Source organism: Stigmatopora argus, chromosome 7 (genome assembly GCF_051989625.1).
Source record: "Stigmatopora argus isolate UIUO_Sarg chromosome 7, RoL_Sarg_1.0, whole genome shotgun sequence".
Lineage (NCBI taxonomy): Eukaryota > Metazoa > Chordata > Actinopteri > Syngnathiformes > Syngnathidae > Stigmatopora > Stigmatopora argus.
This window is the reverse complement of record NC_135393.1, coordinates 15,675,682-15,689,811: the sequence shown is the minus strand read 5'-3', so window position 1 is coordinate 15,689,811 and position 14,130 is coordinate 15,675,682. Positions and strand designations below refer to the sequence as shown.

The 14,130-nt window shown below is 38.6% G+C and overlaps 2 protein-coding genes across 2 annotated transcripts; one reads left to right on the top strand and one right to left on the bottom strand.

The window, feature by feature from the left end:
• Window positions 1–7: 7 nt before the first annotated feature.
• On the bottom strand, window positions 8–4,112 carry ftr84 (finTRIM family, member 84). The gene is made up of 7 exons (XM_077604289.1): window positions 3,520–4,112; window positions 2,315–2,410; window positions 2,002–2,235; window positions 1,614–1,770; window positions 1,472–1,528; window positions 1,106–1,159; window positions 8–999 (listed from the first exon to the last, which is right to left on the bottom strand). The coding sequence occupies exons 1-7, from the start codon at window positions 4,090–4,092 to the stop codon at window positions 458–460; spliced, it is 1,713 nt and encodes a 570-aa protein (XP_077460415.1). The 5' UTR covers window positions 4,093–4,112; the 3' UTR covers window positions 8–457.
• tppp2 (tubulin polymerization-promoting protein family member 2) lies at window positions 2,280–10,008 on the top strand. The gene is made up of 5 exons (XM_077604297.1): window positions 2,280–2,426; window positions 6,463–6,722; window positions 7,315–7,506; window positions 8,182–8,335; window positions 9,285–10,008. The coding sequence occupies exons 3-5, from the start codon at window positions 7,316–7,318 to the stop codon at window positions 9,474–9,476; spliced, it is 537 nt and encodes a 178-aa protein (XP_077460423.1). The 5' UTR covers window positions 2,280–2,426; window positions 6,463–6,722; window position 7,315; the 3' UTR covers window positions 9,477–10,008.
• Window positions 10,009–14,130: the final 4,122 nt, after the last annotated feature.

The following is a 14,130-nucleotide window of genomic DNA, read 5'->3' as shown; positions in this document are numbered from 1 at the left end:
AAACATATTTAAAGTATTTGCTTTTAATGGACACTCAGAACAAATAGACTCCAAAATTTCAATTATAATTTGTCAAAAAGCTGTATACATATATTTTACATCCATTTTTATCAGGGAAAACATATCACATTGCTCAAAATTCATGTATAGATACCTTTTGGCTCTATGGGGTGTATGAATGTTTGTTCATTCGCGTTGTAAATGTTAAAAAATAAATGTAATGGTCAATATTATTTCTCAAAAATAAATAGTTAAACCTTAGATGTAAAATCTACATTTTGCATATATACATATCCCTAGATATATATATGTATATATATACATGTATATGTATATATGTGTATATATATATGTATATATATATATATATATATATATATATATATATATATATATATATATATATATGTATATATATATCTGTATATATATACATATATATGTATATATGGGTGTCCTATGAAGATGTGGAATTATGTTTAATTTGACAAAGTGTAACTGAGGACCCCACGCCGAAACCCGCATACAAAGGCTCGCTGAACTGAGCTTTAAATCTGTGTATGAGTTCCATTCTATCCGAGACGGCATAAAACGCCACCGTGTGGCCAGCGTAGTCGAGGTAGACCCCGACCCGCGACGCCCGGGGGGCATCCGCCAGCTCACGGTCCGCTTTGTTGTGCCAGGCAGAATATCCCGAGTCAGAGCAGAGCAGGCTCCACGACTTGCTGTTGTAGCCCAGCAGGCTGTGGGAGTTCTTCCCCTTTCGGTTGATGCTTTTGTAGGCCACTCCCAGGGAGAACTCGCCGCTCCACTCGGCCTCCCAGTAGAACCTGAAACCCGTGAGCGGCTCCTTGCACAGAATTTGGGAGAAGCCGTCGAAGCGTTCGGGATGGTCGGGGTAAAACTGCACAGTTTTTCTCCTGGTGACGCGCTGATTGCCATCTGACAGGACCAGCTCCTTGTAGGCCGTATTGACATCGAAGGACATTTTCTTGACGTCTGAGCGGAAAAAATACACTTACTACTTCACTAAATTGAACGTTTGGAATGGTGACATGCTAATATGTTGGTATTTTTAGATGTCGGGAAGGAATTAGGTGCTCACATTTCAAAAAGTCTGATCTTGTTTTGGGCTGTTGGAAGTCCATTCTGTTTGGAACTGAAAATATTAAATGGGTTCTGTTAAGCTGGAACATTCCCACTTTTCTAAGCAAAAAAAGCTTACGAAGCTCATATTTGCTGACTTAAGTTGTACATTTATTATTATGATTATTAGTAAGTATCTCAAAAGGCCAAAGTGCCAAATATTCATTGCTTTTACTGGTTGTAGATGTGAGATTTATTGGCAGCCGAGTTTGTACCAACAGAAAAATACTATTCCACATAAAAACACGTTTCTTAAATTTAGATGTTATCTTCTTTTCATACTTTTTTTTAAATTACTGTAGTTATGCTTTTGGATCACGCCTACCTGTGAGCCGTTTGTCTCCATTTCTTGGCAAAAGGATGTACACGGGTGTTTCACCTACTGTTAAAGGAATGCCCAGTTATACCATATAAATCTACATATAGTGGTAGTTGTAAACACAATGCTTTTGTTCATTAGGACTAACCTGTCTTGGAGATTTTACTGAGCTCATTTTTACAGACATCATCCAGATGTTCCTTCATTTCTGAGGCAGTTTTGCTCATCTCGCTGAAGGCAAACTGAGGGTTGATGAGCACTTTGGGAACCGTGGCTTCCGGGGCAACACACAGGCTTGGAAAATTCTATTCAGCCACACGACGAGCATAAAAAAAATTGAAAGAAGTGGACCTGAAAAGTAGCTAATATAACACCTTCAAAATAGGAAACCAAATTTATGCAGATAATAGGGCAGAAATGTCATAAAACACAAACAACCAAATAGCTAAACAGCCACCATTCCCGGAAAATCTGAATCAGTGCTTTTATGGCAGGCATATTATTGTAAATTTCAAAAGAAATGAATTTGAAATGACCTGCAGAAAATAAATGTTGTCTTCCGTTTCCAGTATCTGTCTAAGTCCTGCATCTCTACGCTGCAACTCCAGAATCTCTTGTTCCAGACGCTCGACGTAGCCGTCGGCTTGCGACATGGCCGCCTGCATGTTGGCCGTTATCAGCTGATGAATTTCCGCCTTCCAGCGCTCCACCGCCTGTAGCATCTCGTGGAAAGTCTTCTCGCTCTCGACCTGGGCTCGCTGGGCACTGCTCTAAACACATTCAGTTCAGACGCGTAAAAACGAGATGACTTGCTGCCAGTCCAACAACGCTACGATGGAGTGGTCTTACTTTCAGAACATTCACATTATGCTTGAGCTCTTGGAGCTCTTTGATCCTGTCCTGAATGATGTGCTGAACCTCGGACTGCGTCACCACCAGCACTTTCTAAAGGAATCAAAAGGTGAGAATAACTTTATTTTTCAAATCCCACCTCCTCTTATGTCAGTTTAGATCACAAGTGTCAAATTTATTCCAGAAAGGGCCAAGTCAATGCAGGTTTTCGTTCCAACCACCAAGACATGACACCTTTTCACCAATCTGCTCTCTTATGTATAACTGTAATCAGTTGATTGTAGTCAGGTGCCGCCTATTCCAGGAGAAACCTAATTGGTCAAATGGACCGTGCTGTTTCAATTGGGAGGAAAACCTGCACCCACTTGGCCCTTCGGTTTAACACCAGTGGTTTAGATTAACGTCCCAGCCTCGACTGTTTATTCATTTTCTGAAAAACCATATCCATGCAAGGGTCACGGGGGGTGCTTGACCCTATCCCAGGCAATTCCAGGTACACCCTGAATTGGTGGCCAGCCAATCGCAAAGCACAAGGAGACGGACAGCCAATCATAGCTAGGGGTGTTCAACTAGAGCTCGTGTCAAAGTGGTGGCCCGGGGGCCAAATCTGGCCCACCGCATCATTTTGTGTGGCCCGGGAAAGTAAATCATGAGTGTTCTGTTTTAGGATCAAATTAAAATGAAGGGTATAGATGTATATTAAATTTCCTGATTTTTTTTCCCCCTTCTAAATCAATAATTGTAATTTTTTAATTTTTTCTGTGTTTTTAGTTCAAAAATCATTTTGAAAAATCTAAAAATATAAATAAAAAGCTAAAATAAACATTGTTTTAGATCTATAAAAACTGAATATTCAGGGCTCTTAATCCAGTTCTTTTAATCCATTTATAAAAAATATATCTAAATATTATATCTAAAATGGTGCGGCCCACGTGAAATCAAGTTGACGTTAAAGCGGCCTGCGAACCAACCCGAGTCTGACACTCTTGAACTAGTGTTCAACCAGCCTACATGCATGTGTTTTTGGGATGTGGGAGGAAACCGGAGTACCCGGAGAAAACCCAGGCAAGCTCAGGGAGAACATGCAAACTCCACACAGTGAAGACCGACCTGGATTTGTACCCTCGACCCCAGAACTGTGAGGCCGACGCGCAACTCTTCCTCATAAACGAGACCAAAATACATGCATCAAACTGGCGTACCTGCTTCTCGATACGTTCCTCCTCCGCAGAGACGATATTGTGGCTGCGGTGCTCCCGAACGGTACACAAAACACAGATGCACATCTGATCCGAGCGGCAGAACAGTTCCAAGCCCTTCTCATGCTGCGGGCAGATCTTCCTGTCCAGGTGACCAGTTTCATCCACCAGCTTGTGTCGCTTGAAGGTGGACGACTCGTAGTGCGGCTTGACGTGCGTTTCGCAATAGTACGCCAGGCACACCAGGCAGGACTTCACCGCCTTGTTGCGCCGACCCACGCAAAAATCGCAGAACGACTCCCTCTGCATGAAGGGAAACGGAGCGAGCTCAGGGAGCGAGCGGCGGGGCTCGGAGTAGACGTCCGGCAGGTTGCGCTTCAGCACGGGCCTCGGCGTGAAAGTGGATCTGCACTGGGGGCAGCTGTACACTCCCATGTGGTCGAACTGATCCCAGTAAATCTTGATACATTCCAAGCAGTAAGTGTCCCCACATGGGATTGTTACTGGATCCCTCTGGGCATCCACGCACAGAGGGCAAATGGCGTCGGGAGGCAGAGGGAAACTAGATTCCGCCATGATTCTTTGAGATCTACAAGCCTTTGAGCAAAATACAATTGACACCTACCCATTTTAAGGTGACATTCAAAAAGGGGTTGGTTTTGTGTACACTACAAGCAGATAGATAAGCGAGACCTTCCCACCCTTAACTCATTTTCTCTCATCATTGAGTTCAATGAGGAACGTGTAACCTTGAACATTTTTGAGTTGACCTATCAGCAACAACCAGGGGGTGTCCAGAGATAGTCTATTCATTTATAGGCCACCCTACTCGATAGTACAGATTGTAGTTAAAGTCAGTTGTGCGTTTCATCCCAAATATGTCAAAGTAAATTAGTAGGCATTTCCTTATTTCTTATACTTGAGAGTTTTTAGATGGTATTTTTTTTTAAGATTTAAGGGGCCCCATCTGGCTACTTCTGTGAAGAACATTTTAGAGGCGTCATTGGTCCCCAAGATAGAGATGATTTTAAATGGTTCCTTAACCATCTTTGTGAGCATTAAGCATAATATTTGACTAAAATCAAGATTTTCATTGAAACTTGAATGAACAAAAAATGTCTACAAACCTTAAATCACATGTGTCAAAGTGGCGGCCCGCCGCATCATTTTGTGTGGCCCGGGAAAGTAAATCATGAGTGCCAACTTTCTGTTTTAGGATCAAATTAAAATGAATAGTATAGATGTATATTAAATTTCCTGATTTTCCCCCTTTTAAATCAATAATTGTAATTTTTTAATCAATTTTTTCTGTGTTTTTAGTTCAAAAATCATTTTGTAAAATCTAAAAATATATAAAAAAGCTAAAATAAACATTGTTTTAGATCTATAAAAAATTGAATATTCAGGGCTTTTAATCCAGTTCTTTTAATCCATTTATTAAAAAAATCTAAATATTATCTCTAAAATGGTCCGGCCCACGAGGCACCATGAATGTGGCCATGACTGTGGCCCGCCAACCAAACTGGCTTAAATTAAGTGAAGAATAATGCTTGCTACTCTTAAAAACGCGTGCAGACCAAATATATTCTCACAGTGCAGGATATAGGATTGAATTTTGCTGTATTTACAAAAAGTCAAGTGACAACTCACTTGTTTCCTACACAATTCCACAGCAAACAAACCGGTTCTATCCTTTTGGCTCGTTCGCGTTTCCATGTTTCATGATGGTGCCTGTTTTCAAAACAACTCTGCTTGAGCTTGGAAAATTGTCAGGATGTGGGCACCCACCCACACAACCACTGAGTGCACGTCTTTCCCAAAACACACTTGGTGTCGAGGACGCTAACTCATAGGAGCAATTGTTGACTGTTATGATATATATTATGTTGAATATTCGATGTACGCACTTTGTAAGGCCAAGCTGCTCAAAATTGTTTGCACACTACCAAAATACGTATAAGTGAGGTTCTGGCCAGATTTGTTTGGGAGAGTTGGTGCTAAGTAGGAATGCAGAAGGAACTTGTTGGATGAGTCATAGGGAGCATGTGGTAGAACAGCTGTGATGGGGTGGAAGTCTGTCAAATGCAGTGGATTCTTCTGATGTGTTTGTGGAATCAAGCAAGGGCTGGGTGACAAACCAGGCTGAGGAAGCAGATGCCAGAAAGAGGAAACAGAAGAGATAAAATCAGGCTTAAAGGAGGCCAACCCAGCTCTGGTATTCCCACAGGATGTTTGGCCTGAAATGGCTGGATAGATGGCCAATAAATTTCATAAAATCAACGCATTCTGCCTATGTGACTATTGCACGAAAAGTTAAAATCGTTATAAGGGGAATTTGTTTAGGATTTTTCCAGATTAAAAAAAATGCAATATTGTTTACATAGTGCAGTGCAGTGAGGAATATAAGATTATGACATTTCAAAAATCGAACAAGCAAATAAGGAAGCATTTTCAAAATAATGATTGAGGTCATTGGTGTTAGAAAACTATATACATACCGTATTTTCACGACTATAAGGCGCACCGCATTATAAGGCTTACCCTCAATGAATGACACATTTTAATTTTTTTCCATATATAAGGCGGCCTGTCTATTTTGGAGAAAATTTAAGACTTTTAAGTGCGCCTTATAGTCGTGAAAATATGATATATTTTATTTTTTTCCATATATAAAGCACATATAAGGTGCCCTGTCTATTTTGGAGACAATTTAAGACTTAAGTGTATATATATATGACATATTTGATACTTCAGGAACTGGATGACTTTCTGTGATTTATGAAACCCTAATACACATTATTATTTCTTTTTTGGACTCCTCATGCCCAAAATAAGTCTACTTTTGTCACGGTGGCCCAAATAGAAGCTGCCGTTTATATATAATGGACAAAATAACAGTAGTCATGGAAAATACAAATAATACTGCATGCTGCTTCTTCTATATAGGTTGGAATAATCCAATGCTTTTATGAGAGCAAACCAGACAGAAGAGCAGCTGAGTGGCAATGATGTCATTGATGGTGCTGGGTGGTACTCCCTCCCCCGCCCATCCTCGCATCTGCAATGTTGTCGTCAGCGTTAGAGATCCCGGGAGTGGCAGAAAGCAGTGAAAGGAAGTGGAAGGAGGAGAACAAGAAGGTTGAAGAGCCGTGAGCGAATCAGGGATTTCCTACAAATATCGGCTGGAGAGCATCTAACAGCAGCAGGTACACTTTTTGCTCTTTGGACAATATCTAAGGAAATGTCTTAAGATAGAAATTTTGATTTACCAGTTGTCTCTTTTGGTCCAGCAACACAAATAAACAATATGCTAATGCAGAAAATGTTTTTAGCTGTTGTTTATTTGCACACTCGCTAATATTTTCTTGTCTGTCTTAGGAAATGTTTTCAGCTGTGTATGTTAGAGCATCGAGGATGGCTAATTATGTCGTAAATGTTATGATTCATGGCCGTATTAAATGCAAAACTGTGTCTGAGTTTAGATATAAACTGCATGGCTGAGATTATAATCAATGGAAAAAGATGGTGGACAAGTGATGGGAGGTCCTGTGCAAATGGTTTTGTGTGTTCATACTCTGCAGAATGGAGGCCATTTGTGGATGATTTAATTAAACTGGCCTGAGATCAGCTCAAGTAACAAAATGTAACAGTGATAGATGTGATGTATACGCTTTTACAGAAAAAGGTCCACTTGCGCTGATTAACTTGCCAATCAAGTGTTTGGCAACGCATTTTACAAGCAGAACCTGAGAGTTAGTCTGTTCCAATAATCCAGTGTATCCATTGTGTGTTTTTCAGCATGGCCGAGGGCTCTGGGCTTACAGCAGAGGTGGAGATGTCCTTTCACAAGTTCGCCATTCACGGCGACACCAAGGCCACGGGGAAGGAGATGAACGGCAAGAACTTTGCAAAGATGTGCAAGGACTGTCTCATCATTGATGGAAAGAACGTTACCATCACAGATGTTGACATCGTCTTCACCAAAGTCAAGTAATGTTTTCAATACAGCAAAAGACAAAGACTCATTTGCCTTACTTGTTGAATTTGGTTAAATCTTCTATTTTCCTCAAGAGCTGTTCTGAATAAAAGGACTCAATTGTACCGATATAATTCTGGCATTAGGGATAATCTCAATGTCTGGAATGAGCAAATCTTGCTGTAGATTAGTAAACAACAAACGATAGATGGTAAACAGGTCATTTAAATGACTGATTATTTGACTATGAGCATCACTCAACAAATTTATTTTAGGAACCATTTATAGTCGAATGTCCTCATGTATACCAATTAACGTAAACTTGCAAGCATTTTAAATATGCTTTTGTGTGCTGCTTTTTCCCCGACGATTTGCCGATCCATTCACAGCCAATGAGCAATCACCTTCTCAATCCCTTTAAATGCAGTTTCGCTACGGGCTCAAAGACAGAAAGTCAAATTGCCAGCAATATTCCTCGAGCTCCACAAAAAAAGTCCAAATATATAATATATAATATGCTTATGGCAAACCAGGGATATTTCCGCCCATGTGCGAGCTGCTCTGAGACGACATTGTAGATTTGAGTCGCCTGTTGCCATTCCACATTCCTGCATTACAAAAAGAAACGGATTGCATATCTGTCTTCTGGCAAAGGAAAGATTTTCTACACAGCTCTGTTGTCTCCTCAGGTCCAAGTCGGCTCGTGTAATCACATTTGAGCAGTTCATCATGGCCTTAACGGAGCTGGGCCCAAAGCGTTTCAAAGGCAAGAGCAAAGAGGAGGCACTCCAGCTCCTCTATGGTCTCATTGTTGGCAAGGAGCCTGCCAATGCTGGAATAACTGTGAGTACATTGTTGTTCATCACCATGAAGTCAGTTTTTCTTACGATGCCGGAGAGCATTGTAGCCCAGGATGACTTTTATCAGTCCTACGCTGGCCAGTTTCAGTCAAATCAAATGCCTTGCAATGTTGCTAAAGGTAGTTACAAATCAAAAACATTTGAGTGGCGAGCAGTCTTTTCATGGTGCATCCACACAATATATTTTAGACGTTTAAACATGGCTTTGTAAGACTGTCAAAAATATAAATGCTTATACTTCTGTCAAATAGTAAAGGAGGACTTTTGATGAAAATTTGAACAGGTTCAGTGGCGTCTGAATTGAGGCAGTACCTATTATTTGTATACTATTGTTGTATTTATAATACTGATTGAGGGAACTAAAACAATGAGTCTCATTTTTATGCACCTACATTCAAATAGTGTTACCATTTTAAAATTACAAAAAAAAACCTGATAATGCAAGGGTGTCAGACTCGGGTTGGTTTGCGGGCCGCTTTAACGTCAACTTGATTTCACGTGGGCCGGACCATTTTAGATATAATATTTAGATTTTTTTTATAAATGGATTAAAATCCCTGAATATTCATTTTTTTATAGATCTAAAACAATGTTTATTTTAGCTTTTTTTAAATATATTTTTAGATTTTACAAAATGATTTTTGATTTAAAAACACGGAAAAAAATGATTAAAAAATTACAATTATTGTTTTAAAAGGGGGAAAATCAGGAAATTTAATATACATCTATACTCTTCATTTTAATTTGATCCTAAAACAGAAAGTCGGCACTCATGATTTACTTTCCCAGGCCACACAAAATGATGCGGCGGGCCAGATTTGGCCCCCGAGCCGCCACTTTGACACATATAATGGTGCCTCTAGCAACGTATGTATAGGTTACTTGATTTCCTTTTTTTTTTGGAGCATTTATTGGTTTCTATGTTTTATTAGAAACGAGCCAAGGCAGCGGCTGTGGACAGACTGACTGACACATCCAAGTACACCGGAACTCACAAGGAACGATTCGACGAATCGGGAAAAGGGAAGGGAAAAGTCGGACGTGAGGACATTTCTGACACGAGTGGCTACGTCGGTGCTTATAAGGGCAGCGGTACTTATGAGGATAAAGTGAAAGAATCCTAATTCGTAAGATTTATTGCATTTGGGGCACTCTTCATTTCAGATGCAATAAAAACAGTCAAACATAAAAATGGAAATCGGCGCTTAACCACGTGCCTTACTAACCAGGTATAGAAAACAAACATTATAGATTTATTTTTAGAAAGTGTCAAGCAATCTTATCACCTGTTCTTGTGTCGCCTAATAAAATCAATTATGTAGAAAGTCAACCCATACAAGACAATTTACTTTAAATATAGTCATGCTTTTTGCATGAGTTGTCAATAGTCTTGGCAAAAAATGACTATATTTGGCTTTTATTAACATCCATGTGCAGCTTGTAAAATTTGTATTGATGCATTTATAGGACCTGATAGACTATATTCTATATGAGATAACATGATTGCTGTAGCACTGCTAGAATGAGTGTCATCTACCAAAAATTTAATAAAGTGAAAAACTTTACAAAGTTTGATCCTATTCTAGGTTTTAGTTATAATGTTGAGTTCTTGTTGGTGCGGATGAAGATGTGTTTAACCTAAATAAAAGCAAAATATATACCCTTGAATGGAAAGAATCACATGCAGAACACCTTTTTTGTTGGAGTTTTAACAGAAATGTCACAATTTTGGAAAGGCGGTTCTGTGTGACGTTATGAAAGGTAAGCATATTAATATTTTTCAAATATTGTGAATAATCCAGTGATAAAACAATATAATTTTTTGGGGGAAAAAGAAGGAAATATTCTCCTACACACAATTAGTTTTGATTAATGGTTTTTAGAAATGGAATAATATTGATTTATATTGTTTTCCAACTCTTAACTAAATGTTGACTATAGTATGACATTAAGATTTATACCATTTTTTTAAAATGAACCTTTCTTTCAGTGTTGCATTCACACCTTTTATGCAAAATAAGTGACTTAAAGTTGGAAAAATTGCAAAATAACTGCACTTTTCATTTTAAACATTTGTATGGAGAGTTTTGGACTGTTTCAGAATGTGTATTTCTTTTTGCTTGTTCTTCATTCCCAGTGCGGAGTGCTTCAGTTTCCTCCGGAAAAAATATGTTATGCCAGACTCAAGAAAGTCTCCTCCCTTAAAATAATGAGACAACATCTGGAATTTGTCCCAGGGTTTATGCAGTTGCCGCCCAAAGCTCCTTAAGGATGATGACATGTAGAGGACACATTTTTCCTCACACTACAAACGTGATGAAAAAGAAGCAGTGCCACAAATGAGAGCCAATAGGTAAATATAATCAAACCAAGGTCCCAGATTTGTGTAAACTTGCTTTATTCTGAATCTGCATATAAGAATTGAGTGATCACTAGCCGTCTGTGTGTGTACGTGATGTGATGTTATTGCCTGTGAGACATTTTCCCAAAAGGTGGCAGCATTGTTCAATGATTTGCAGGAATGTAGAGTGTTTTTCCCAACCTTTTTTTGAGCTGCGGCACACTTTTTGCAGTGCAAAAAAATTCAAGGCCTCCAGCTGAAAATCTTCTATCGAAGTTTTAAAAAATGACTTATACTTGCAATATAAAGTCATTCTCATCAATGGTTTGTCAACAGGAATCAAAGAAACACAAAGTACCGTATTTTCACGACTATAAGGCACACTTAAAAGTCTTAAATTTTCTCCAAAATAGACAGGCCGCTTTATAATCCAGTGTGCCTTATATATGGAAAAAAATTAAAATGTGTCATTCATTGAGGGTGCGCCTTATAATGCGGTGCGCCTTATAGTCGTGAAAATACAGTATTTTAAGATCTAATTTTTCACGCCGAACTTACGTCGCCAAAAGTTGAAGTCCACGAACCCCGAACAATTTGTGGTTCACATGATGTAAAATAAGTAATTTACCAATTTGATTTTTGTAATTTCATAACATCAATCTATTAATATTACAACAATATCAATTTTTATGGCCAAAAGTGAAGAAAAAAATTACCCATGTAACCAAACATTTTCTAGTTCACGTTACATTCAAAATAGCAACAGAACGACTTTAATCCTTTAGGAGTATGGTTTTAACCATGTAATATTAGAATATGGACTTATTGTTCATCATATTTTAGTTTGAATCTTGTAATATGACAATTTTTCTCTAGGATTTATTACAATGTAGGACATTTTTGGTCTGTCCCTAGCACAGTGGTTGGTAAACACTGCTTTAATATGTTTGTGTACTTGATATTTATTGTCAAACGTAGGGATAGACACAATTTATCAAAAATAATGAGAGGGCAGGAATAAGTAATGAAAACGATGTTGAAAAGGGGCAATAAAGGAGTGCAGGTGTCCCTCAAAATGATTTATAAGGAACTTAATGAACGGAGAGAAATTACTGAACAAAAAAAACCAAGCCAAAACAAGAAATAAATTGTTGCCAGATTAAGTAGGAAATCAGGACAAACAGAAAGAAACACAGAGAAGAATGAAAAAAAATGTGTTTACTTGAGATTTACTTGGAGAATGAGATTGAAAACAGATTGAAAAGCTGAGAAAGAAGGAGTGTCGAAAAAGAGCTGGATATCGAGGAGGTGATATAGAGAGCACAAAGTGTTAATTACTATATGTGTTGGAAAATTTTATTGAGGAGAAGAAGAATACGTGGGGAATATCAGAGGAGAAGGTGTGAGATGGAAATGTGTAATGCAATGACGTGTAGTGGATTAGTGGGCTGTATTGTATAAAAAGCAAAGGAGGAAAATTGATGGAGAAAAGTCGGACGAGAAGTGTGAAGAATTAGAATCGTGTACAAATAGTGGCATCAGGGAACACAATTTTATTGAGTGATGTCTGAAATTCTGGGTTACGGAATCCAAAAAGTTGAATTTTTGAACTATTGTTTTCTTAAAAAAGGAAAAAGAGGGAAAAATCTTGCTTCAAAATATTCTGAAAATGATGCACACAAATGTCCTCACAATAGGATAACGCACGACCACTTGCCAACGAGAGGTAGTCTTGAATGAGTGATCGTGGGAGCTAACAGGCTAAGGAAGGAAAAACAGAACTGAAAAAATGCAACAGCTCAGCCTACCCACGTATTGTTTGTGGGTAATGAAGTTTTATTCTGAGAAAGGGTGCCATTGGCTATTGGGTTGTGTGCAGGAGTATACTTCATTACCCAGAAAGCCGTCTTTTTGCCCACGCATGCACGTTGTGCGTTTCCTGGTCGAAACTCGTCTGAATAAATCGTTCAGTCCTCGTAGATATAGTAGTTATACACGAAGGAGATGCGGCAAAAAAGACAGTGTGCTACAATGATAAACAGCCTCTCATGTCATGGCCACCTGGCTTGGTCGCATCTTGAAATTTTGATCGTATCTAGGGCGAATTATACGATCAAAATTTTCATCGTACCTCGAGCATGTCGTAGGTAGAGCTGATCGTAGGTCGAGGTACCACTGTACAAAGTACGAGGAAGTCTTGAAACTGATACAACTTATGATTCCTCTCACAGAAAACGGCCAACCTGAATACCAACAGGCAACCAAAGTAGGAAAAATCTGCAGGAATGACCGCAGGAAGAAAAGATGCCCCAAAAAACAGTAAACTAGAAAGGCATCGCTGACATTAATGGTTCTCCAGAGAGGAATTTACACAAAGGTTGCCGCTTACTGAAGGATGAAGGCTGCGTTTATCCTAAAATGAGGACTAATAAATATAACAAGCAACACATGAATATGGCACAACCTGGAAAATAATACAACAACAAACAAATCCACATGGATTATACTTATTGGAGCATAAATCCCATTTCATTCCTTGATACATTATATGAGACAGTGTAAAAACCCATGAATGGAAGATTAATTAGTTTACATGGTTTACAAAAAAAAAAAAGAATAATTCTGTTTTTTGACCCTAAACAGGACAGGCTTATTTCACATAAAAAGTATTTTATAGGACTTGGTCTTAAAATGGCATGTCTCACTTGGCTTTTCATTCTTTCATTGTTCATTTCCTTCAGGCGAAATCTGAAAGTAACCTCTCATGACTTATCAAAATAGCAATAAGAGAATTTCTTACGCTGGTTCTGTTCTGTTTATTTGTGCAATATTGCCAGTGACATCGACAACGGCTGTGACGCTCGCTTAGATCTGCAAATGAGGAGCGACAGCGCTAAGTACTGGTCTACTACTTTGAAGATATGATTTTCATGTCACACTTCATCGGACATAATTGAACTGTAAACGGCTTGTGGGACGTGAAATGTTTAACCAGGAATAATCTTCACTCTTAAGCTATTTAAAGGCGCCAATGTCTACAATAACTCTACAAATGTCTACGCTCACATCTTCTCTATTCACAGGTTGCTTTTTGAAATGTTCATGGAGCACTTATTTAAATATGAGTAATTTTAACAAAAATTTTAGAAAAAAAAACGAAGAGAAAGTGACTGACCCAAAAGAGCAAAAAATAATTTGAAAATTAACAAGTGACCCGAAAAGATCCAAAATCAACAGGAATTGTGACCTGTTGCTACAAATATTTTTTTTAAAAAGTTAAGCATACTTCTTAAATATATAATGACGACTTATTTCACCATACCATTGAGCATGCAGTATAAACAAAAACAAAAAACAGTAAAGCCATGCGAGTAAATCTAACGCAAAAAGCAAGCATGGCCAAGTCTGATGGTGACTTTCAGTAAACGACAGAAAGC